The sequence below is a fragment of the Actinia tenebrosa genome, unplaced genomic scaffold, assembly GCF_029948245.1.
Source record: "Actinia tenebrosa isolate PJP-AT-01 unplaced genomic scaffold, QUT_ActTen_1.0 PGA_scaffold7__59_contigs__length_16204524, whole genome shotgun sequence".
Classification (NCBI taxonomy): Eukaryota; Metazoa; Cnidaria; class Anthozoa; order Actiniaria; family Actiniidae; genus Actinia; species Actinia tenebrosa.
The window spans coordinates 6,941,207-6,967,918 of record NW_028292584.1 but is presented as its reverse complement, the minus strand read 5'-3'; the positions used below and the strand labels follow the sequence as shown (position 1 = coordinate 6,967,918).

The 26,712-nt window shown below is 38.2% G+C and overlaps 4 protein-coding genes across 5 annotated transcripts in view; 3 read left to right on the top strand and 1 right to left on the bottom strand.

Moving 5' to 3' along the window:
- LOC116307869 (voltage-gated purine nucleotide uniporter SLC17A9) overlaps positions 1-2,032 on the top strand; it is a 16,741-nt gene extending 14,709 nt beyond the window's left edge. Inside the window, exons 9-10 of the mRNA XM_089040431.1 lie at positions 124-153; positions 643-2,032. Of these exons, the coding sequence (XP_088896557.1) occupies positions 124-153; positions 643-782 (170 nt within the window). The 3' untranslated portion in view covers positions 783-2,032. The remainder of the gene's footprint in view (positions 1-123; positions 154-642) is intronic.
- A 180-nt stretch (positions 2,033-2,212) lies between these two features.
- LOC116307868 (voltage-gated purine nucleotide uniporter SLC17A9) lies at positions 2,213-9,044 on the top strand. The gene is made up of 10 exons (XM_031718187.2): positions 2,213-2,659; positions 3,150-3,378; positions 4,125-4,224; positions 5,423-5,665; positions 6,112-6,208; positions 6,583-6,670; positions 7,343-7,377; positions 7,638-7,809; positions 8,197-8,226; positions 8,905-9,044. The coding sequence occupies exons 1-10, from the start codon at positions 2,393-2,395 to the stop codon at positions 9,042-9,044; spliced, it is 1,401 nt and encodes a 466-aa protein (XP_031574047.1). The 5' UTR covers positions 2,213-2,392.
- Positions 9,045-12,824: 3,780 nt separating this feature from the next.
- LOC116307861 (uncharacterized) lies at positions 12,825-14,918 on the bottom strand. The gene has a single exon (XM_031718180.2). It carries the CDS (start codon positions 14,916-14,918, stop codon positions 12,825-12,827), a length of 2,094 nt encoding a protein of 697 aa, XP_031574040.2.
- A 385-nt stretch (positions 14,919-15,303) lies between these two features.
- Positions 15,304-25,972, top strand: LOC116307866 (UDP-N-acetylhexosamine pyrophosphorylase). 2 transcript variants are annotated; one of them, XM_031718184.2, is made up of 10 exons: positions 15,304-15,470; positions 17,742-18,236; positions 19,450-19,798; positions 20,556-20,621; positions 20,749-20,876; positions 21,121-21,192; positions 21,799-21,867; positions 22,436-22,615; positions 22,969-23,026; positions 24,111-25,972. In XM_031718184.2, exons 1-10 carry the CDS (start codon positions 15,418-15,420, stop codon positions 24,225-24,227), a joined length of 1,587 nt encoding a protein of 528 aa, XP_031574044.2. In that variant the 5' UTR covers positions 15,304-15,417; the 3' UTR covers positions 24,228-25,972. The 2 variants fall into 2 exon arrangements, with proteins under 2 accessions (XP_031574044.2, XP_031574045.2); XM_031718185.2 differs by lacking the exon at positions 15,304-15,470 and adding an exon at positions 16,463-16,610.
- The last annotated feature ends 740 nt before the right edge of the window (positions 25,973-26,712 follow it).

The following is a 26,712-nucleotide window of genomic DNA, read 5'->3' as shown; positions in this document are numbered from 1 at the left end:
CTTCCAAACAGTCATTGAATCTATGAATAAAAACAGTCTATGAATAGAAGGAGTAACACTCCCTCATTCCCTCTCTGTAACTAAGAACCAGTCTATAATTATATTCTTGTTGTTTTCTTCCAGGTTTGATGAATTCTGCAGGCGCATTTTCAGGTAAGCATAATCATTGGGGGGATATAACAAATTTATTTGCATTGAGGTACAAAAAAAGATACAGTATGGCATGGGGTGGCATGGGTGGCGTAGTGGTTTACTGTTCGCCTCTCACTGCTGTGGTCCAGGTTTGAGCACCGGCCTAGACTGGATCATATTTGGTGTGAGTTTATTTTATGTGTTGTTCTCTCCCTTAGAACGATGATTTTCTCTGGGTTGTCCGGTCCCCCCCCCGTAAAAGTCAACATGTGTGTTGAGTGTTGTATGTTGTAATGTTGTAAATATAGAATGTAGTGGTAGTGTGTTTGATGGGAACCTCACAAAAGAGCCTTGTACAGGGAGTGGCGTTGTTGGATATAGGTTTTATATAAGTATAAGAGGTTAACCCTATCGAGAATATTTCCTAAGATCAAATTGGAATTTAGATAGGATAGCATTGCACAGTACCATACAACTCATTTGTATCTAATACTTTTATCTTTCACACAGGGATTGTGCTAGTACCTATCTCTGGTCATGTCCTAGAGATCACTCAGTTATGGAGCTCAATATTCCACATTAATACTGCCATACTGCTATTTGGAGCTGCAGTTTTTCTTATTTTTGGCACTGCTAAACAAATTGCATAATGTGTAGTTCCAAAAATTTTCCATACCCCCCTCACGGAGGAATTTTTTTAAGACACCCCCCTACCCCCCAGAAATTCCAATTTTCTTCCATACAAACCCTGTAATCTTTGTTCTTTCTCTGACCCCCTACTCTTCAAAAATTCCAAATTTCTTTTGGGTATGGATGATTTCTGGATATACACAATAAACATAAATAAGGTCACTAGTAAGCATTCATGTAATGCTACATACCCTTCTCAGTTTAGATTGGCTTGACAAATGTTTTGTTGGTGCATGTTGTTGTCACTGGCAATGAAGCCGGCTATTACTAAGGGCCAGTTTGAAATAATCAGGAGAGGAAGAAAGGAAGACACTTGTTTTTATCGATCTCTTCACCATAGTCTCCCTCACATCCGTTTTTAGTGTTTTACTCCACCTTTCCAGTCGAAAGCTAGAAATTCTGAAAGGCGGAGTCCAGGCGACTCGGGGCCGGCCAACCTTGAGATCCCCAGGGCATTTGGGCGGGGGAGACTATCTTCACCAGGGCAGGACCCAAAACTCTGTGTGATATAGCTAAGGGTGGGTTAGAGACCCGTTTATGAGCAGATCAATAATGGAAATCAAGTATTAAATTGGAAGATTAAGAAAATGTAAATTTTTTGTAATCCAATTGGAACAGGCTCCCCAGTCCAACCATCTCTAGCGGACTATAAATCCCTAAGATCTATAATAGACCCTTTTACCTTGGGCATACCATTCCTTTAAGAACAAGACTCTTTGTGGGAGTCGTATCTACATTCATGTGTCTAGTCTACAACTATGTGTGCAGTCGTTAAACATAAAATCTTATTCTCCAGGGAATGTCACCTGGACCTGATTGTATGAGGGGTGGATAGCACTATCCAAGGGATAAATATTATTCCGTGGATTAATGTATTGAATGTTATTTAAATACATGTATTGATTTATCCACTGAAAAAGAATCTATACATCGGATAGCACTATCAACTCATCGTACAACCAAGACCAGATTGTTTTAGCAACATTTTGGTACATCTTTCTATATAGTACTCTCTTATCTTTGGCAGAACGTCGATCCCTTGGAAATGATATTATTATTGGAAATCTATTAAATTGATTTTAATGCATTTGATTTTATATTATATATTATTATTGTAAATTTAAGAGGCAGTAAAGAATAATTAAGTTAAAAATGATGTAGAAATAGTATAAGAATTGCAAATAAACATTTCAAAAACGTACCTTTATAATTTGGCTCAATTCTAATTAATTGATTAAATTTATTTAATTAATTTTGAATTTTTTTTTAATATTCAAATATTCGTTTGAATTCTTTGTATTTGCCAAGTGAACCGATGTTCGTAACGCATCGTTCGTTCCCATAGTGACGTAAAACTTAGTACGTCACGCAATCTTCTCCCAACAATGTATTGACTAACACAATGGCTGAATCGTCCTATTATCTTTTTTGGGGGGTTTACAGTAGCGAGATTGAGCCTATATTGCTTTTAGACTGCTACCATTGGTATTAGACAGTAGGAAGTAGCGAATTATCTTAAATATCGCTTCAGATATTCAGAAATAGATTTGCATTAATTTTAGAAAAACTAATGACACGTGTCAGAAACCTTAAACAACGAAGTCCTAATCGAAATATCAATATGGAAGACGATGTTATACCGCTGTCGAATCGCTTGTTATCCCATTCAAAGGAAGAAAGTCTATTAGCCACTAAGTTTCACTGGTCGAGAGCTGATCGACCGAAGTGGTTGGCCGCGCTCATGTGCGCCTGTTCGTGTTTATATACTACCAGAATCATAATGCCCTTGTGCATGGTATTAGTGGCTGAAGAGTTAAATTGGGATAAAAGAGAATCGGTAAGTGATATATTGATACCTTTGTTTGGTGTTTAATGATATGTTGTATCATATCAAGGTATTTTTTACACTTTTTGTTTTGCTGGTATTAGTCTCCATCCACGTTCATGATAACACAGCTGTTCGCAGGTCTAGAATACCATTTTTTGAATCAAAATGGGCTTAAGCAGTATCGTTCTCGATGCATAAAGCTTTTAAAAACATTTTATTCATGCCATCCATTTAAATAAATGAATTATATTCCCGAAAAATTTGAAAAATGAGTTATTGAAATTGGGTCACCAACGTACCCCTACCCCGTTGGGAAAATTTCCTTTTGTGGGGTCGGGAGGTTGGTGGGGAAAAATGGAATGGTAGATTTAGAGTCGATTCCATTTTTATCCATTTATCCATCAGCTCTTACTTCCATCCACCAATCTATCTATTCATCCATCCATCCCTCCATCTATTCACTTCTCCATTTTGCTCATCCACATCTTTATTGTTTCAGGGCCTGGTTTTGTCCTCATTTTTTTGGGGTTATCTTATCACTCAGATCCCAGGTGGATTCCTTAGTGATGTGTATGGAGCTGAAAAACTTGTGATGTGGGCAATCATTGGATGCTCTGTCACTACCATGGTTATCCCTATTGTAACCAGTTCAGCTTTGAGCATATTGTCATTTGCCTCACCTTTAGCACTTGTGGTGGCAGTTAGAGTGTGTCTTGGGTGCTCACAAGGCAAGTGTTCCATTTCTGTTAGGGCTGTCATGCTCTCTAGCAGGGTGAAGTATGTAGGGGAAATGCACCCTTTGTGAATCCATGCCCCAATTTAAAATAAGCAATACAATGGACTTAAATACAGTAGCCAGTATCTTTCTAGGGGGCAAGATGAAACAAAGATGATGAAAATTATATAGAGTTCCGTGTGTTTGTCTTATGGGTAAAGGAGATTGATGTACCATCCTTATTCATCTTTTGTCATATTTTCTTGTGGTGAGCAGCTAGCAGGTAATATCAATCAACGTCATTACTGCAACAAAGATTATTTTATTTGCCCCCTGGATGCCCCCCAATGCCTTGCAATCCAAGATGGTCACCCCATCATCAAAGTAGTTCATTAATTTTGGTTAAAGTTCAAATCTTACAGTGAACTGGTTGAGTATTTGTTGTATATTTGTGAAGTTGTTAATCTAAGAGGGGTTAAATGAAATCTAAATTTTAAATTTCTTTGTACATTGGAATCATATAATTTGGAAATAATGGGGCTTCTTCCATGTAAATTTAGGAGGAAATTGTCTTAATTCATCCTCAAAATTCTCTTCTAAAGCGATTAATGATGGACTTCAACACCAAACATTCCTCAATTCAGCTCTGCTTCTCTGCATCTTTATCCACATGTAATCTCTCTGTTAGGGGAGAGAACAATGACCATTCTCAAATGGTAAAATGTTAATGTACAACTTTATAATTATTGTTTTTAACAGGTATATTCTATCCAGCTACTTACAGCATTATCGGGAAATGTTTGCCAATTAGTGAGCGTTCATCAGGTGGTGCATTAGCACTGGCAGGGGGTCCACTGGGGTAGGTGTTTTTAATTAAGGGGGAGGGGTGGATGGCAGGATTGTGTTGAGTGGTGCTTTGATGGTCAGCTGAAACACTTAATTTTTTGGCATTTCAATCAATTGTTTTCTAAGGGATTTTTTCATCTCCACTTTTCATTACAACAAACAGCTGAATTTTAATGCAAGCAGATTCCATCAATCAAATTATCCAACCATTCATCCCATCCCTTCACATTTCATCCTTTTTCTATCCATTATACCCATATTATATCCATTATGCACCCACCCACCCATCCAAACATCCATTGTTTTGTCAGTCTGTCCAATTGAATTGTGTCCCACACATCCTGTCCATCATATTACTTAGTAAGTAGTAATAAAATATGCATTCAGTGTGTATAATGAAATACATAATATTTCATCATATTACTTGTTTCATCCCATCACACCCCATCCCTTTTGGGGGGATTTCATTTTTAAGGACATGGGAGGGGGATTGGCAAAATCGAATGAAAAGCTTTACAAACACAACCCACCCCCTCCCCCCTAATGGTAGAGGCAACATTTACGTAACCCCCTTTCATCACCCTGCAATAATTTCCAACCTCCCCCAATATACAAAAAAACCTAACCACTTTCTCAAAATAACGTTACCCCCCTACAATTTTGCCAACCCACCCCCATCCACTGATAAAATTTATTAGAATAAAATTTATTAATGAAATCCCTCTAATATCCATCTCATCCAGATGCCCACCCACCTATCCATCCATCCATTTATCTGTTCACTTATCCATTTATCTAACTACCCACTCCTATGCCAGTCTTTCCCATCCATCCATTCATTATGTTATGTATCAACACCCACCTATTCATCCACCCATTTATCTGTTGACCTATCCATTTATCTAACTACCCACTCCTATGCCAGTCTTTCCCATCCATCCATTCATTATGTTATGTATCAACACCCACCTATTCATCCACCCATTTATCTGTTCACCTATCCATTTATCTAACTACCCACTCCTATGCCAGTCTTTCCTATCCATCCATTCATTATGTTACGTATCAAAACCCTCCTATTCATCCACCCATTTATCTGTTCACCTATCCATTAATCTAACTACCCACTCCTATGTCAGTCTTTCCCATCCATCCATCCATTATGTTATATATCAGTATTTATGATTTTCATTTCTTATTTCATTTCACAGGAGTCTCATCATGGGTAGTCTTGGTTCCCTAATGCTTGTACATCTAGGCTGGCGAATGGTTTTTATTATTTTTGGCTTGGCTGGTCTGGTATGGACTCTGGTCTGGTATTACTATTTCCTGAATCAGAATCCAGCAGTTATTGATATGAGTTCAAGTATAAGAGAAAAAAGTGTTTTGTCAAAGCACCATAAAACAGACACGATAGTTCCATGGGGAGTGCTGATGTGGGAGCCAGCAGTATGGTGTGTATTAACAAAGGAATGGATTTATGGATGGATGTATGAATGGGTGGGTGAGTGGCTGGTCAGACAGACGAGTGGACTGACGAATGGACGGAAAACAGACAGACAGTGTTGGATGGATGGATGAATGGGTGGGTGAGTGGCTGGTCAGACAGATGAGTAGACTGACGAATGGATGGAAGACAGACAGACAGTGTTGTATGGATGGATGGATGTATGAATGGGTTGGTGAGTGGCTGGTCAGACAGACGAGTAGACTGACGAATAGACGGAAGACAGACAGACAGACAGTGTTGGATAGATGGATGAATGGGTGGGTGAGTGGGTGGTCAGACAGACAGGTGGACTGATGGATGGACAGACAGACAGTCGGATGGATGGATGGATGGACAGATGGATGGAATCAATAAGTGACTGAATAAATGATTTTTTTATTTCCTCTCTAGGGCAGTTGTCCTTGTTCACTTTTGTCATAACTGTATGTACTTCAACCTCATTTCCTGGTTACCAACATATTTTCACGAAAACTTTCCCCAGGCAAAAGTAAGTACAAACATCATAACCAAAGATAAAGACATTGCTTTGTTCCAGAAATGGCCTAGATTTGTCACAAGTTGACCCCTCTTGTCTTCTACAGAAGTTTTATTGGAGTGAAAAGAATTAGTGTCTGACTTTGGAGAAAGTCTAAAAATACCCATACTCCCTATAAAAGAAGAATGAGATTCTCACCAAAGAATATGTACAAGTTTGGAGATAAAAGAGGGATTTCAATTCAATAAAATTGAATTGAATTGAATTGAAATCCCTCTTTCATCTCCATACTTCCCCACATCCCCCAAAACATCTCCCCCTTGGGTTGGGGTGGGGGGTGGTTTGGTATTTTTTTGAACTATTGATTCTAGTTTTCATTTCTGTAGGGATGGATTTTTAATGTACTTCCCTACATAGCAAATCTGGTCGGAAAGATTGTTGGAGGAAAAGTTGCTGATAAAATGATACAAAAAGGTATGCAAATGCTGCCTTTTTGAAGTTAAATGACAGGCTACTAATGATATACCATGGTCCATAGGATTGTGGGGGGTAAGCCACAAACGGCAGAACGAAGCCTGGGAATGGATGAACAAACAATGAATGGTGAGATAAAACAAAGAACGCAATGACATGTAGAACAATACACATTGTTCACCATAATCCATGCTTTCTTTGTTTTTGTTATTTTGTCCAATCTCAAGCTTCGTTCTGCCAGTGGACACCGACCCATTGTGGGAAACTGTCTGCATGAAACTTTGAGCATGATACCAGTACACCACTAATTAATGCATACCACCATTTGCATTGCTACGCGGCCACCCCAGACAAAAATTGCATGCATTTTGCAATTGACTGCCGTCAATCAAACACTTTGACGTCATTTACACACGTTTGGATCTGCCCAGATAGGCCCGGCGAGTGTGGCTCATAATACTTGTAAACAATCGACAAGTTTTGATGCTTTTTGAATCACACACACATGTAAATGATGTCAACATGTTTGATTGACGGCAGTCTATTGCAAAATGCACGTCACGATTTTTGTCTGGGGTGGCCGCGTAGCAATGCGAATGGCGGTAATATCATGTGAAATGTTACCCAAATCGTTTTAAGATTTGTTTTAGTATATGTTTCAATATTTTCCAGGATTTTCTGTTTCATTTACCAGGAAATGTCTAGAGGTAAGAACTGTTCTATTCGGAATGCTACCTTTGAATGTAAGAAATGAATGATTAAAAAATAAATGAATGAATAAAGAATGAATGAAGAAAGGAAGGAAGGAAGGAAGGAAGGAAGGAAGGAAGGAATGAATGAATGACATACACATATTTGCAACCAACACTACCAATTTTTATGAATAATATTTGAAAAAAAAATCTTTTTTTTAATTATATAAATAAATATATGTTCTTTCTATGAAAAGATTCTAATTATATTGCAGACTGTTGGCACTTCAGTATCGTCATTAATCCTGCTTACATCTAGTTATGCTACTGGGTTTTGGCAGGCATTATTCTGCATGAGCCTCACCCTTGGATTGTCCGCTTTAACAACGAGCGGCTCTCTTTGCAACATACAAGACCTGTCACCAACTTTTGCTGGCTCAATAAGTGGTAAGTACGTCATCTCTTATTCTTGGAAATATCCTTACCTCAGAAGGGGAAACTGAAACTTTAAAAAAGACAAATAACCACATTAGTAGTGGTCCTGTCCCATCAACTATCAAAGACGTCAAAAGAGGACCACGAGTTTTTCAGTTGAATTGCTGTTAAGTGTCATCCTCTATAAACCAAGTTGATTTATTTTATTTTATTTTTTACTGGACTTTTCATGGTTGGGGAGGGTCTGTGAAAGCCTGGGCCCAGTTGTATGAAGCCTGGATAGCACAACCCACAATGCACTTCGGTCTTGGAATGCACTATTTAGTATGCAGTATTCAGTATTCAACTTGTTTTTATATAACTGTTATGTTATTTAACTTATTTTCCCTCTATTCTTAGGTGTAGTTTTTTGTGTGGGGGCAATACCAGGTAAGCATGAAAAGCTTATTGTGTTCTAAAGCCGTGATCTTTGCAATCTTATGTGCCTTAGTTGTAATGCCTTGGGAATCAAGGGTGATGTAGTGGTAGTGCACTCGCCCCTCTCCTCAGGGGTTTCAGGTTCGATTCCTGGACTTTGCATTAGCCCAGAGGTTATTTCAGAGTTCAATCTGTGAGTTAGCCGTGCCCTGACTTAGATCAGCCGAAAGGTTGTTTCAGGGTTCGATATGTGAGTTAGCAGTGCCCTGACTTAGATCAGCCCAAAGGTTGTTTCAGAATTCAATCTGTGAGTTAGCCGTGCCCTGACTTTGATCTGTGAGCTAGCCGTGCCCTAACTTAGATCATCCCCTAGGTTGTTTTAGGGTCCAATCTGTGAGTTAACCATGCCCTGACTTAGATCATCCCTGAGGCTGTTTTAGGGTTCAATCTGTGAGTTAGCCGTGCCCTGACTTAGATCAGCCCAGAGGTTGTTTCAGGGTTCAATCTGTGAATAAACCACGCCTTGACTTACTGCAGTCCAAAGGTTGTTTCAGGGTATCGATAAAATTTGAAGGTCTTAGTATAGTCTTGATCTCCGGATAATCCGTTTTTAAGATATTTGAATCAACCATGATCGCAGCCACAATACCACAGAGTAGAGTGTTCATTCTCCCACAATCCATTTTGCAGGGATTCTTGGCGTGTATGCTACTGGATACATATTACACCTAACAAACAGTTGGAAAGCCGTCTTTCAGTTGACATCTCTCATCTGTATCAGCGGTAATCTAGTGTACATCATGCTGGGCAAGGGAAAGAAGATAGCGTGAATAGCCTGATGTTTTGTGCTGCAGGAATGTAATCGTTATTATTAAGAACATTTGTCATTCCGTGGTAGAAACCCGGATATTCAGTACTTAAAAACTTCTGAATCTTAGGATTTGGATTGAAAACTTGTAACTCTCGCTGGTGCATGCGCTTGATAATGCTCAAGCATGAAGAAAGAAGGAAGGAAGTTAGATGGAAAGAAAGGAAGGTGGTAAGAAAGAAGAAGAAAAACGAAAAAGAAGAAAAAGAAAGTGAAAGGAAAGGCAGAAGGAAGGTGGAATGAAAAAAGAAATTCGATGCAAGAAAGGAAAAATGCAATGTAAAAAGGAATGAAGAACAGGAAAAAAGAAAGAAAGAAAAAAGCTGAGGAAGGAAGGATGGAAGGAAAAAATGAGTGAGAGAAAAAGCTGAAGGAACTGAAGATAAAATCAAAGCAAATAAATTATAATTATACATCAACAATATTTAGATTGTTTTTAAATTTTTTAAAAGACTTTTTAATCCACACAGCAGAGCTCATCGTTTCACACTGGAAACTATAATAGTCGAGGAATCCTATATCTTTTACTCCTACGAAATTTAAATTTTCTCAACAATGCAATACATGCACCATGAACACTAAAGACTGTATCTGCAGGTGCGGTTTGGGGGGGGGGGGGGGTGAGGAATAGGAGGGGGTTAAGAAAGGAGGAAGAATGGGGAGTTCAAGAGGGGAGAGGGGGGCGATGGGGTCACGTACCCCCTTTTAGTTTGATATCCTTTTTTTCTTGCCCTTTTTGGTCCAATTGAAATATTTCCAGAACACAGGAAGCATTTCTGGAAACCGTATTGTAAAACCTCTCCTGGCAGCATGCCTCCAAACCTTTTCTGGTTTTCTTTTGTTAGTTACTTATCATACAGTTTTGTTTCACGAGCCAAATAAAATCACTTTATAACTGTTTAGTGTTATGAATATAGTTTGTATTCTATGCAGGCCGCTATTAAGATGATTGGGCATATAGGCAGTGTTTGTCTCTTATTCATTACCATTATTAAGGACCTTTAGCACGATGTTCTTGCTAGCCCCGCAAACGTCAAACTGCAGTTCGACGTCAGGCGTTTTCCTTCAAATTTTCGACATTTAGCGAGGCGTCATAACGAAGTTGTTGCTGGAAGAGCCGCCATATTGAATTTCATCGATGCCGAGTGTTTCTTCGCGTTTGCGGGCGTTTTTCGGGGCCTGATTCCTAGCTGTTACAGGTTATTGGTTATCGGTGGACACGATGCTAAATGTCTCTAATATTTTCGTTGAAGTGTGACCCGCGAGGCTTGATGTCTCGTTTGCCGATCAAAAAATTAAAATTAAAAAAACAAAATCTTAAGAGCAACTTAATTAAATATTTTAGATGATTAGAGGTTTAAAATCTTTAATTCAGTCAAAAAATCTTCCTCAAGGCATTGCATGTTTTCTTTGTTATTTCAGTGCTTCGACTTATAGGCCAAATGCAAAACTAGCACCGATGTGAGTTGTTGAACGAATGAATCTGGCATGATTCGTGACTTTTGAATCATGCCAGATCCCTTTGTTCACGGCTTAAGCCTCACATCGGTGCGAGTTTTGCATTTTTTCTATTGATGTACAAAACAAATAAAATGATACCATGCAATGCAATAGGCTAAATAGATGCTCCAATAAAATCAAGAGTATGGGACAAGCAGTGCCAACATCGTAAAGAATTTGTGTTCGAGTCATTGAGAAATGGACCGTGCCTCAACTCAAGGAAGAACTCAAATTCTATGGTCTCAGTGTGAAAGGGAAAAAAGGCCAGTTGTTGAGCCGTTTGAGAGAGTTTTTTCGATCACAAGCATCGTCTTATGAACCGCCTAAGCATAAAGTTAAAGCCCGAGTACGCAGTAATACCGTTGCTGACGACATTGATGCAGCCAGCCTGAGTAGTAAAGCAAGTAAATTCAGCAAAGCCAGTAAAAATATGTCATTGGTAAGTTCTGTTTCCTCGGCCAGAGTGAAGGAAGCCGCTAGATTAGCAGAGCTACAAGCAGAAGCTGCCGCTTTAGAAAAGAAGCAAATCCTAAACCAAAAAAGATTTGAGTTGGAGCAAGAGGAAGTCCGAATTAACTTGGAGACAGAAATTGAGAAAGTCAAAGCAAAAGATAAAGTACTTGCCGATATTGAAAGCAATAGAAATGCAGATGATGGATCACGTAAATTACCATCCCTCGATGGAAGCATAAAAGACGAGTCAGCCTTAAAACCACCGCCCTTCTTTAAAAGATGCAACGACTGGTTACGACCCCAGAATACTGATGGAGAGATGGAAGATTCATTCAAGCCACAACTCTATCACGATAGTTCGCGTCCGACCTATGACGACAGCAAAGAAACTATGAGAGATTTCATTAGTCTCCAGATGCAGCAGAATGAAATGATGAAGCTATTCCACACGCAACAACAGCGTAGTACTTTACCTAACCTTCAAGTTCCTATGTTTGGTGGTGATCCACTAGAGTATCAGACATTTATACATGCCTTTGAAAGTCTTATTGAAGGTAAAACTACTAACGGCACCGAAAGACTCCACTACTTGGAACAGCATACCACTGGTGAAGTGAGATAACTGGTTCGCTCATGCCACTTCATGGCTCCCCATTCTGGATATTTACACGCAAAACAGCTTCTGCAGAAGAGGTATGGAGATCACTATAGAATCGCATCCGCCTACGTAGAAACGGCTTTAAATTGGCCAGAAATCAAAAACAACGATGCCGTCGCTCTTCATAGATACTCCATCTTCTTAAATAGCTGCGTCAATGCCATGCAAGGGAACAAGTATTTGGATAAGTTTGAACACCCAGACAACATAAAGCGATTAGTCTTAAAGTTGCCATACAATATGAGAGACCGTTGGCGTCGTAAGGTAGACGATATCATGGAAGTTCATCAACAACCTGTCAGATTCTGCAACTTAGTAGACTACGTTAATCAAGAAGCAAGAATTGCCACTAATCCTATTTTTGGAAAGATCGTTTTACTAGAGACCCCTAGAGACAAGTCCCGGAGTACCAGTACCGTCAAGCCTAGTGTCAGACATAATCCTCTTACCGCCAGAACATCGAGTCTCGCCGTACTAGCCAAAGTTAACAGTACACAGAAAACCCACAAGGACAGCCACGATACAGATTCGCCTCAGCAGTGCTGCGTGTATTGTAACGCCTCGAACCACGAATTGGAGAACTGTAATGCTCTTAGAAGAAAGCCGTATAAAGAACGAATAGAATTTCTCATGAAGAAACGATTGTGTTTTGGTTGCCTTGCCGATGATCACACTGTCAAAGAATGCACCAAGAAACAAGTTTGTAGGTTTCCTGACTGCACTAAAAGTCATCCAGCTGTTCTGCATACCAATTCGATCAGAAGCAATCCTCCAGGTGATATTGGTGATCCTAACAAGAACGATCATGAACAATCATCAACCCGTGAAGTTAATGGTACCAAGAAGAATCTACAAAAGGTTCCCATGATCAACGCTATTCCCGTGACGAATACATGTATTAAGATTGCTGAAAACACATGCTCAACAGGGGCCGGTCAATCTAGTACAGGTATGGCTGTATTACCAGTTAAAATCAGACCAGAAGGTACAAGTCAGTTCATCATAACATACGCCATATATACGCCCTCTATGTAAATACTTGTTAGTTGGTGCTCGCAGTTTCGTCCCTTCGTCCTTTCGTCCCTACACAAATTCTTTACCGTACGTTTTACGTATGTGTAAGAAATAAAATCAAGAGTATGGGACAAGCAGTGCCAACATCGTAAAGAATTTGTGTACGAAGGGACGACTGTTAATAATTGCCTCTACTTCGCACATGAGCGTTAACAGGTTTTCATCATCGAGTGTTTGTTCCTTGAGAAGAGCACATAAGATCTTGCGAATCGTTCTGATTTGGCGTTCCCAAACGCCTCCATGATGAGAGCCAAAGGGCGGACTGTAATGCCATTGAATGTTCTTTTGCAGTAGACTTTCATGGATTTGTTCTTGATTCCACTGCTTAATGCATTCTCTCAACTCTTTATCGCCACTTGTAAAATTTGTACCATTATCGGAGAACATCTCTTCTACTTGGCCTCGTCTGGCAATAAATCGCCTTAGTGCTAACAGAAATGAGTTGGTATCTAAACTGCTAGCGATTTCTAGATGAACGGCTCTCGTCGTCATACACGTGAATAAGACGCCATAACGCTTAACAAGACTTCGACCGCGGCGCACGTAGAATGGGCCAAAATAGGCAACTCCAACGGCAGTAAATGGTGGCTTGTCTGGTGTTAACCTTGCATCTGGCAGATCTCCCATCTTCTGCTGTAGTGGAGGAGATTGCCTACGTCGACAGTCGAAACAGTTTCCAAGGGCTTTCTTGATAGCTGCATTAGCATTTATGATCCAATAACGTTCGCGCAGGAGTGCTAGCACGTGTTGTTTACCAGAATGACCAGAGATGTGATGATAATCGTTGATAATCAAGTTCGTCACATGATGATTCTTGGGAAGTATTATTGGATGTTTGGCTCTTTCACTTATTGGCGCATTGCGAAGACGTCCTCCAACACATATCAAGTTGTCTTTTACCACTGGATCCAGCTTGGACAAGGGACTTGATTTTCTTACGACGGATTTTCTTGGAAGACCATCAAGATTTTCTTCGAGGGCGCGTATCTCTTGATGAAAAGTTTGCCACTGAACGTGTCGTAAAATCTCTTTTTCTGCATCTTGCATTTCCTTCAAGGAGATTGGTGTATTTGACTTGAGAGAGGTTTCTCTTGTGCGTGCGATCTCTTTGTGTTCTGCTTGAAGAGCTTTCTTGATATTCTGGAAATATCTTAGTATCCATGCAATAATCTTCTTCAGATGATACCAGGATGAGAATTTCTGGAATATCTCATTTGCGGCGTTAGGCCTGGTAGATGTCGTGCATATTTTCGCTTCTCTTTTAACTTCTACATCATCTTCTAGCGAACTTATCATACCTTTCGGTCTTTGTGGCCAAGCATTGTTGTCTTTCCAAAGAAAGTTTGGACCATTTGCCCACTGTTTGCTCTTGAGTAGTTCATCTGCTGACAGACCTCTTGACGCATGATCGGCGGGATTGGAGGATGAGTCTACGTACTTCCATTGTGAAGGATCTGATACCTCTCTAATCTGAGCAACTCTATTGTCTACGAATGTATGGAATCTTGCTGTCTCGTTTTCCACGTATCTTATCACTGAAGTACTGTCTGTCCAAAATATAGATTCATCTATTTCATACTCTAATTCTTCTTTGATCATCTTGTCAAGACGAACAGACACGGTCGCTGCTGCTAACTCGAGGCGTGGTATAGTTATCTGCTTGAGTGGGACTACTCGAGACTTAGCCATAACAAAGGAGCAATGAATTTTTCCACTGCAACTCACAATACGCAGGTATGAGACTGAGCCATAACCAGTTTGAGACGCATCAGAGAAATGGTGAAGTTGTGTAGATGTCACTTGACCAAAGTTCGTTGGCTTGTAGCATCTTTCGACTGTGAATTGTGCAAGCTTTGGTAGGTCATTTAACCACTTTTGCCACTGTTGATGGTGTTCTATTGGTATCTCTTGGTCCCAATCTAGCTTGAGTCTGCACAAATCTTGTAAAAGGGACTTTGCTTGTAATGTGAATGGTGAGACAAATCCTAATGGATCGTACAATGCGCTAACCATGGATAGTATACCTCTTCTTGACGGAGTGCGTTCCTTGAGATTGATCTTGAAGCCAAATTTGTCTTGTTCGATATTCCAGTTCACACCTAGCGCTCTTTCGACGGGCAGATTGGGCAGATTGTCTTTAGCTAAGTCCATTTCTTTAATGTTTTTGTTTCTTTCAGATTCTGGTATAGTACTGATAACGTCACGACTGTTGCTAACCCACTTTGTTAGTGCTATTCAGATCGCTTGGGAGCATCTAATAACGCATATTGTATTGTAATCTATTTTTTTGGTATCAATAAGTTTATGATAACTTTCATTATCATCGACGTTGTCGTCGTCATCACTGTCATCATCATCGTTTCATTACCATTATACCAGAAATAAAATTCCTAGAAATAAAGGACAAGAGTTTTCCGCTCCCTGATCGTGAAGGAAACACGTTACGTCAGACCCTGTTATGACGTCATAGACTTGCTGAAGCAGACAACTGCGCGAATGCGGAACTATATTTTATACGTATAAATAGATTACCGATCCAAAGCGTCAAACTACTAAACAGTCATTATATTTCACTCCCAAATCACATTTGTTTTTTGGTGAATAATTTGAGTTTTTAAACTATTTTAAACAATATTTCAAGAATTCGAAGATGAGAGACAAAAAAAACGTGGATTTGGCTTCGAAGTTTCACTCTGTATTAAGGTATTTGTTTAATATATACATAAATCTAATAATATAATGATAATATAACATCGACTTCAAAGTATTAGTTCACAACGTTTTCCCGCTTAGCTTCAGCTCAAGCTATCAGCAGGGTTACAAATAACGAATAGACTTCTTTTTAAATCTTCGTTTGACGATATATACATTCAAAATTTACACAGCAAAAGAAAAAAAAACATTAAGCCAACATAATTGCATTGAGTTACGGCAGCGCTGCCTTGAGCACTTTATATAAAAATCTTGTCATATAGTCATAGCTCGACTAAAGAGTCTTATTAAAGAAGCACTATTTTGTAAATTTAATGTATTTGAATATATTTGATAAAAGGTAAATTTGAATAATTGAAGACAATACGGATTTTTAATGCAGTATTATATTTTTGGCGAACTTTATGCTTAAATTGTTTTTGCATTTATGATAATCATTTAATCCACTAAAGCCGAACTAGTACATTAATATTGAAAAGATTGAGGTACTTATAGGATGGGCGGCCAATATAATGAGTGCATGTACGTCAAGCAGTTAATGAACCATTTTGTCTCGATCGTTTATTTTTGTGCGTTTGATAATAATTATTCACGTCTTCTTTCTTTCTTACTTTCTTCCTTCCTTTCTTTCTCTTATGCAATCATTCCCGCATTCGTTCATTCTTCTAGCATGTCTAGATCTTATTTCTTTCACTTCTTCTTCATTTCCAGTCTATTTCCTTAGCTTCTGTTTATCCATTTGTCCATTAAAACACTCTGATTTTCGCATTTATTTATTCCTTAATTTTCTTACATACTTTTTTCTTCCTATCTTATCTCAAACCTTTTAATCATTTTATCACTAAGTTTTACTGCGCAGTAATTGATTTATTCCTATTCCTTTTGTTAAACGGATATACTTTACGGACGGCTGCATGCTTTTTAAGACTCAAAATCAACCAATCAAGCCCCTCCATGACGTGACGCATATATATACATAAACTATTACTTTAACACGTCTACAAGTCGCGCTAGCTTCACCGAAACTTCACCCTCGACTAGTAGACGAACTCTATAAAAGGAAAATCAAAGATACGATTAAATACGATTAGACTTACGCGATATGGACGACAAATATTTTTATCCTAAGAGGTAAGATAAAGATTTTTTCCCCTAAATACTAGAATTTTCGTGGAAAAATACTAAAATAATTTCTGCACACGTCAAAGGATTGAGCTTGCTCGATTCATTCCCAGAACCTTTCAGAATTCCGGACTTCCCGTACATATTTTTAAGACTTCACTTTCATATGAATTCACCCGTCCAAAAAAATACAATTTATATAATCTTTCGGTTAAGTTTCCTAATCCTTCCAAATGAAATTTCGTTAATGCAAGGTATTTCCTTTGGTCAAAGCTGACAGGGGTGAGTGGGTATAGATTATTATCCTAAAAGTTTAGGAAAACAAGCTTTCTTCTTTCAATTACGGGTGTCAAATTTTTGATGCAAGTCTTGGCGCGTCAGTAAAGTTCTGAATCTTGTGACTGTTGTGACTGATCATTTTGAAATTTTTCTTGGAAAAAAGTAGCGATACATTACTCATTAACTTACTTTTACCCAAAGTTTTAAAATGTCTTATTTGGTCGACAATACTATAATATATGTAATTTAATTAAATTCAGCTTTTTTCACTCACGCGTCACTTTTTTATGCAAGTCTTGGCAACTAGTAAAGTTCCGGATATCTTGTGATCTTAGATCATTTTGTAAGTTTTTCTTGAAAAAAAAAAACACTTAGAAAAAATACGTTAATTATTAAACATACATATTTCCATAGTTTTAAGATGTCACTTGGACAATACTTCTTTTTGTAATTTAAATATGTCGACTTTATGATTTTGTTGAGTCTTGGAATAGCATTCAGTTGGGTTCGTTAACTGTTGCCCTTAGCTACGCCCTAGCTGCTTGTCAAAATACGAGAACAAAAAAATAAATAGATAAAAATAAAATTTTTGACCAGGAAATCAAAATTTATCATATATGATGATATCAGAATCTATTTTATATAATGACATATATATAATGCGTTACATCAAAAGAGGGCGGATTTTTACGATTCGCAAGAAAAAAAGATGTACTGTCCCCTCCCCCGTTGTGGAATGTTTTGATGTTCCACGTGGATGGGGGGTTGAAGGAGAATTTGATCTTTGATCACGCGCGGGTCATTCCCTTCAAGACACTTGTTTGCTTCCCTTAACACTTCTCTCTTCACCCCACATTTTAGACTCCCTACAAGTATGGATCTAGAAATGCTTAGAGAAAATCTCAAAGGGTACGGCCAAGAACACACATTGAAGTATTGGGACGAGCTTGATGAAGAGCAACAGACAAGACTATATAATGATTTGGAAAGCATTGATTTGGCTAAACTAAACCACTCGTTCACAATCACAATGAAGGAAGCTGAGAATCATACCGGCGAAAAGAAAGACGAAAGAATTACACCTATACCTCCAAAGCAAATAGGTAGCGTTGCTAGAGCTGGGAAGGACCTTAAGATTTGGGAAGATCGGGGTTTACAAGAGATAGGTGAGGGTAAAGTTGCTGTGCTGTTGTTAGCCGGTGGCCAAGGGACGCGTTTAGGTGTTCCTTATCCAAAAGGGATGTACGATGTGGAATTGCCCTCAGGGAAGACTCTCTACCAACTACAAGCTGAAAGAATCGTTAAACTACAAGAACTAGCTTCTAAAAAGTCTGGAAAGAAGTGCACGATCCCTTGGTAAGTCTTGGATTAAAACGCTTATTCCATCAAGTCATGTGATAAATTTAAACAGTGAGGTTAGATTTCTTTATCTGTGTAGTATTCTCTGCAGTATTTGATGTTTGTTTAAAATTTTGAAACTATGGCGTATTAATAATAAACTTTAAAAAAAACACAACTAAAACTCGGAATTTTGCAATGGTTTCAGACTTGTCACGTATATGTAATATACGCAGAGGAATGTGTTCCAGCTTGCATTATCGTAAAAGCTTACCGTCACGTTATTTACGTGAATATTTCTAAAGACTACAGATCTTTCTTTTATTTGGCTTAGGATTTACCTTAGTTTTGCCACTAAATACATGTCTTTATTTGTGTTAATAACATTTCTGAATTGAGGTAAACTTATGTAATTTATAGTCTCGCGTAACTGCACACCAGTAAACACGTACACACAGCAAGTGGAATGTAAAATTAAAATACGTCCACAAGTTTTGATTATTATACATATTTACATTTAGTGTTATATATTGTTTTCCCCAGAGGAGGAAAGCATTTAAATGAGATAAAGAAGCAAAAATTTGCATCACAAAACATGGCATTTGCCCATATGATGTTTCGAAAAAAATAAGTGTTATATATAAAATAAAATAAGTGTTATAAAATGAAATAAGTGTTATATATATATATATATATGTACGCGTATATACACTGTAGGTTATAATACTCCAGAATTGATTACCAAAACAAGATTGTACAATTCAGGGCCTGGTGGTACAGAGGTCAGATAGCCCTATCTGAGTGATAAATTTTTATCTAATGGATAAGTCGATGCTGTTATCCAAAACAATTTATCCAGTCACAGCATGCAGGCCAGAGCAGCTGGTACTTTCAATCGCTGAACACAGTCCAGTCTAAATCTAAATCCTGATGTAACTTATGCTTTATCCAAGCCTGCGCATGTGAAAATGGATTGTTTAACAACAAAACAAATTACAAAACAAAAATAGTAGATGGAAAAGTAAATGGGGGGAGGGGGGGGAAAAGTTATTTACTGGCCTAAAGTTGGTCAATATATAGAAAAACTGTGCCCTTAGCGTTGAAAATGGACCTTGACCTAATGGCATTGGTCCATATATAAATTCAGTCCTTATGTTTGGACCTCATATAAATATTTTTTTATTTTTTATTAGTTATGCTCATAAGTTTTAATTTTTCATAATTTCTCCAGGTACATAATGACGAGCGAACACACCAAAGGCAGCACAGACAATTTCTTCACTGAACACAACTACTTTGGTCTTGGAAAGGAGAATATCATTTTGTTTGAACAACACACAATCCCATGTCTCACATTCGAGGGGAAAATAATTCTACAGAGTCCAGGAAAAGTTGCAAGAGCTCCGGATGGAAATGGTGGATTGTATGCTGCACTGAGTTCTAGTAACATTGTCCAGGACATGCAGAAGCGTGGTGTTGAATTTGTACATGTTTACTGTGTAGATAATATTCTAGTCAAAATGGCAGATCCAGTGTTTATGGGATTCTGTGTGGAGAGATCAGCAGAGTGTGGAGCCAAGGTGAGTATATTATCTCACAAGAAAAAATTCTTAAGTTTGTCTAAAGGCTACTGTTGTTGAAATATCATATTGGAATTGGAATTCAGAATGTTAGGTTTTGCGGAGGGAGGAAAATCAGGAGAAAAAGCCTCGATTGGCCGAGACAACTGCAAATAACTGCCTAATACAAATAATTTTCTGCTCATGTGCATTATGCTGCAAAGCTGTTTTGCTGCAAATCATAGTCTGCTTATAAGCAGTAACGTTGCATTTGTCTCAATGGCTAGTTTTCCTGTGATTTGGAATTTGTGATAGCAAAAGCAATCAAAGCCTAAAAACAGATCAATGTATGACCGGCAACTGATTGGCCATTTTTTTAAGCCCTGGCCATTTTTAAAAACCCTTTAGTAAAAATACACAGGTGATTATTGAAAATCTCGCGTGCTGACTGGTCGAGAAATTTGCACTATTTCACGATAATCAACTCCAGCGATAATCCAAAATGGTGGCCAGCCGCTTTGTTGCTGTTACCGGGAAAAATGTCTTTTATCTTCTTTTTTTCTTTTTTTTTAAAAAGAATCACCTGTGTGTTTATACTAAAACAATTATTTGCCTCAGCCTCAGTGAATATCGGAGAATATTTACCTGACCGCTCGAAGACTCGCGTCTCAGTAAATATTCCCCGATATTCACTTCACCTTAGGCAAATAATTGTTAAATATTACTGACAGGAAAGAGCATAGAAGAAGCTGTTTTAATTGTTTTATTTAATGACTAGGTTGTGGAGAAGAAACAGCCGACAGAAGCAGTAGGTGTAATCTGTGTATGTGATGGAAAATATGAGGTAAGAAAGGGAAAAACAAAGTATATATTAGCTTATTAACACTCCGGGACATGCACATCTTACCGTGGTGCTGTAGTTGCTTTGGGCTTTCATTTTAAAAGATATTTTTTCCATAATTTGTGTTTAGGTAGTAGAATACAGTGAAATTTCTCTAGCTGTAGCCGAGAGAAAAGATGCCAATGGAAAATTGACCTTCAGAGAAGGAAACATAGCCAACCACTTCTTTACAGTCAAGTTTTTAGACAGATTTTGCAGGTAGGGTCATAATGATTGTACAATTCTGTGATACCTTTGGAATAATAGTCCTCGTTTTTACATTGGTAACAAGAACTGCCTGCAGACAAACCTAAAAAGTGGGATTTAAGATTGGTAAATATAAGAGACTAGTATGGGGGAAAAAGGGGGGAGGCTCAGATTGGAAAATAATAGAGACTAGTATTGGAAAAGGGAAAAAGTGGAGGAGCTATAAATATAAATATTTTTGACTTTTATTTCGTAGAGAATCGGAAGATGAGCTCCCATTTCACTTGGCCAAGAAAAAGATTCCATATGTTGATGAAAGTCGACAAACGTAAGTATGCAACAAATGGATGTTTAGCCTTTCTCAAGACATGCACAGGTCTGGATGTTTGAAAATCCTGTGAAAATTCTGTGAAAAACCTGTGAAATTCCTAAAATTGAGAGATATTTTTCACAGGTTTTTCACAGGATTTTCACAGGTTCTCAGCCAGTAGTGACATGTGGCATTCTGCGTATGCAAGAAAAAATACAGTTGTATTTTTAAAGTGCAAATTTAGAGCTCATGGAAAAAGAAAATGACTTGAGAAATGACATTTTTAGACATATTACAGAAATAGCATTTCAACCAATCAGAGCATAGTTATTATTTAAATCACAATCAATCCATTGTTGTAATACTTGCTTACTGCTTATTATGCTTGCTGGCATGTAGGGCAGCAACAAAAGTTGAGAGTTGTTGCTGTTTCCATAACATGATTGTTCTACGAAACAGTGTAGTCAGCCCTGCTGTGCCTAACCCCTTAGCTTTGGAGGACTGGTGGATTGTGCTTCTTCTGTTCTCTCCTTCAACCTGTCTGGCTAGGTTGACCCTACTACAAGATAAAGCTAATTGTTGTTATGCTGTACCTTTTAACTGTTTATCCAACTTTGACTTTAGGGTTAAGCCTGACAAACCAAATGGCATCAAGCTTGAGAAGTTTGTATTCGATGTCTTTCAGTTTACAGAGTAAGTATGAAAAAATGCCAGTCTTCTGCCACAAAGTTTGCAATCTGAAATAGCCCATTTTTGAGATGTCTCAACAAAGTGCATCATAGCGAGGCCATGCACTAAGACATGCTTGGCGATGCAAAACAGCGATCTTGAGAAAATTTGTTTTTGACCAGCTACTGAACAATGTACCATACACCAAGCTGATCTTCGCATGTAGCCTTGGTATGATTGCTCAGCACATCTTGGAAGTGGGCTATTGACTACATTAAGATTGCTTACCTGTGTCAGAGCAAAAAAACATGCCCTTTGTCCTCATCTTGTCCTGGATAATTTGGACCTTCATTAAGCTTGTTGCAATGTTTACCCCTCTATCGGCCTATTAGCCTTTATCTGCCCCAAAAAAGGGTGGGATATATTGGTAGCGCACTTGCATATGCATATGCATTTCACTTTTACCTTACCAGGGCCTATAGGTTCTCTCCCTTGATTTGAGGGTTTTCAGTTTTCCTTCATTTGCAAAAAAGCTAGCTAGCCACATTTCATTTTGCATGTTCTTAAAATATATGTTCTCTTGGCCACTTAGCAAGTTTGCTGTACTGGAGAGTTTGAGAGAAGATGAGTTCTCACCATTAAAAAATGCCGGCAATGGCAAGGACAGTCCTGCATCAGCCAGACAGTCATTGATCAGCCTCCACTACAGACAGATCATCAGTGCTGGTGGTAAATTTGTGGACAGCAATGGGGAGGTTCTTCCTCCTACTAAGTAAGTTGTCATTTGAAGCCAACTGGGGGGGGGGGGGGGGGGGGTGAACGGGACGGGGGGGGAGGGGGGTTTAAATTGGTCTTAAATCTTAAATTGGTAGGGCAAGGTCCATGAAAAGTTAGTCTTGTTGACGGTCCTCTCACTCACTACGCCTAGCTAGCTCTGTTACAAGTCTTTTTTTCAACTCTTACTGAGTCATCAACTACTATATAAAATACTAATTCTTTTTGTAGGTGTGCATTTGTGCTGGGGGTGATTAAATTACTCTGATGTATTTACTTCTGTGCTAGTGTTCGTTTAATACTTATCCATGAAGCTAAGAAGCTTACTTGACAGCTTTGCTTTTATTGCAGAGATGAAGCAAGTTCAATAGTTTGTGAGATTTCTCCTCTTCTATCCTACTTTGGAGAGGTGAGTTGAAAGGTTTCAACCACTATTAAGAAAAATAATACATGATAGACGAGGCTGTAAGCTGTGTGGGATGGGCTCGGAAATCTTATAAGAACATGTGTAATAGGTAAATTACGAGCCTTATATGAAACGACTGAAGATGAGTGCCAATGGGCCTTTCACGACTTCAAGTCACGTAAAATGAACCAGCTCAACTAGAAACCGTGGACAGCTGTTTCGGCCTGTATTTTATTCTATAAGTACCCATTCAATTTTTTCACTAGTAGTTTTCCCAGCAGTTGATTTTTCCCTGCAATCAAGTTGTTTCACCCAGTGTTACTGCTTACTTTAGCCCCTCCACATGCTCAACCTTCCTGAAGGTTAAGTCTAATCACACAGCAACCCCTCTCCACAGTCAGGGTGACACAGCTGGGGGTGACACATGACTCTGGTTGAAATAAGTTGGTGAATTACGGTGCCAGAGATTTCTCTCAGGCAGTTTTGTTGGGAAATTTTACTGGATTCCAAGTGTGTGCTACTGTGAAAATAGCAAATTTAAATGTATAGTAGAGGTTGATTCATTAATACTGGGTTTATATGACTGTTTATATGGTTTATACATGATGTGTGAATTTTAGAAATACTGATGCATAGAACATAATGCTAGCTCCCCCACATCCTTGTGCTATATGTATATGTCCTTGCATATTATTCATGGTCACTATACAGTCCTTTGACAAAACGTTGTTGTTGATCGGATTCATCGCTACGCGCCTAGACCGAAAAGGATAACTGGTAAATTGCACAGAACTTGCAGTCATCCAAACTGCTCGCCAGTTTAAATCTTCACCGTATGCTTGAGGCATGGTTTCAGCAAATTAAAAGGGATCGAAAAAAGCGAGCTCAAGTCGTGTTAGATAACATGTGCGGCAGCTAGTAACTGTGAATTAATTATCCCCATGATCCTTTTTGGTCTAGGTGCGTAGGGATGAAGCCGATCAAATGACAACGTTTAGTCAAAGGACTGTATATGGACACTGGCTGATGATCTGCACACTTTTAATGAAAACATTTTTCTTTTCTTTTTTTTTTTTTTGCTACATAGAATCTTGAAGAAGTTGTCAAGGATAGAAAATTTATGGCTTCAGAAGTTCTTCACCTTAAGGGTCCTGGTGAAGAAGAAAATGGTGAACCACAATCAAAGAAAACCAAAGGAGATTGATTCATGATGGAAAGATGATTTTTTAAATGTAGCTATAGCTAGTCAAAATAATTCAATGGAAGATTCAATCAGTTAGGGCATTCAAATGATTCAAAATTGCATACGACTTAACCAGTGTCCCTTGAGCACCTTTTTTTCAGTTTGTTAGAATTCCAATTGTCTTATTATTCTCATTTATATATTATAGGGATTCAAAATTTGAAAACAAAATTCAAGTGTTCTGCTAGGTGTCAGAAGTTAAGCAAACAACCAAAAATTATTAATTCACACGTGTACAGTAGTTCAGTATAATCAATGTGCGCTCTCTTGAAAGGAAACATTAATGGTGAACTGAACATTATTAAATAGTATTATGTGATAATGATTTCATTAGGTTTTGACATGATATAGGAGATCATCAACTAGCTAGAGAGTGAACAGTTTACAATATTACTTAAGCTACAAAATTAATGATTTTTTAGGCGATAATTGTTCATTTACCATAGCATTCTCTGATTCTGGATTTAATTGATGTGTACTGGTAAATATCAGGCTTAAAAGCTTACATTTAGGGGGTACACCACATGGGTATTTAGGTATTACATTACTGACATCAGTATGATGTGTAATAGGATTTCAGAGTAACGTATAGCACTAGCTGCTGTGATGTTAGCTTTTGTCATTACTATATATGTCAACCAGAGATCAAATTCCCTGATTATTATTGTGATAATGATTGGAAAACTAACGATGATCACAGTGCTAATGTTTGTAAACACCAACTACTGTAGTGCTACTGAACATTATTCTAAGAATCTTGTTCTCAAGTGATGCGAAAATTTTATTTGCACTTAAAAGCTAGGTCTTATTGTTATTTTTGGCTGATTTATTTACGGGTTACAGATACAATCCTTGCGAAAATTGTTGGCACAGGAGAAAGGCCCATGAGACAGCACTTTCATTTCAAAACCACGGTGGTGTTTGGTGTTTGGGGAAGGGGGGGAGTTTTTATTTATAAAAGAATCGCGAGTCATATTCTTGTGTGAAATGATAATATCATGCTAAGCTTGAATCAGCAAGGATTGTACATGTAGTTTTAACAAAAAAATTGTGCACATGTATGTACTGTACATCCACTGGCTTAACTCATAATTTGCATATTTCATGCACCACAGACAGGAAACACTGTTCACTGAAATTTACTGAAAGTGGAGTGATGTTAATTAACACGTGAAACGAAGTTGTATTAGTGGGTAATAGTCATAATTCCCTGCTAGCAGAGTCTCTCTTCTCTTTCTCTCCCTTCTTTTAGGCGGGGGGAAGGAGACTCTGCCGATGTAGAGCTTTTCCTTTGATACACTGCTGTCCACGATTGTGGACGAACAAAACCAGTTTTAAAACCGATTACATGTAGTGCGCATGAGCAAATGTAACACACCTGTGGCGCCAAACATCGTTTGACGAGAGTGGCTGTCAAAATCATGACAGTGTTGCTAAGTTACTGCCACGCATGCAAGACAGAAATAACGTCCTACATCAGCAGAGTCTATTTTTCTCTCCAAAACAAAACACAAAGGAAAATAGGCTCTGCTAGCAGGGAATAGTCATAAGAAAAAACAAACAAACAAACAATGGAATTAGTGTCTACTATTATGTATTATACTTACAATACTTTCACAGGTTAAGTAAAGTCACTATTAATCTTAGACCACTATGTAATGGTGTGTACTTTCTGTATGAGGAATTAATAAAAATCTAAATTTTTACTTTTGCTTAGAAATTTCATGATCTAATAAAAGTCAGAAACGGTGGGGTGTTTATTTACCCATTACAACATTTAAAAAATATATAATGGTATAAATCTAACTTATGCCCAATGTGAATGGGATTACTGGCATTTTACACCCTCATTATTAAAATGTGTAGGGGGGGGGGGGGGTCAGAGAAAGTACAAAATTACAGAGTATCGAAAATTCAATTGCATTCAGGATTGTTATTTGGCAGTTCTACGAGGGTTTACAAAACATCTCACAGTAGTACGATCGTTTTGCTTCAGAGTTCCTTGCATCATAAATCCTTGTTCTCTTATGATTGAAATTACATACAAAAAAAAAAGTTTGCAGTCAAAACAAATGCTAACATACATCAAAATGTTTTTTATTTAGTAAATTTTTGCAATGATTATAATTACCAATCTACGATTAATACGAGCCATAGGCAGAACCTATAATCCTTTGTTGCTGCCCTACATGCCAGTAGGCATAATGGGAAGTAAGTATAGGCACAACCAGCCCAGAAGTAGCCCCAATAAGGTTATACTAGTGAACCACTAAACATCTTGTAATAGGAGTTATGCTTAAAAAACCTTGATAGCCTCCCCTCTTCTATATCATATCTTTGATGGGCTTTCCTGTGTTAGTTGATTCAAGGGGACACCAAGATCTCAGCTCTTCACTTTAATACATGGATCCTAATAGGAACATCTTGCATTACTGACATCATGAAC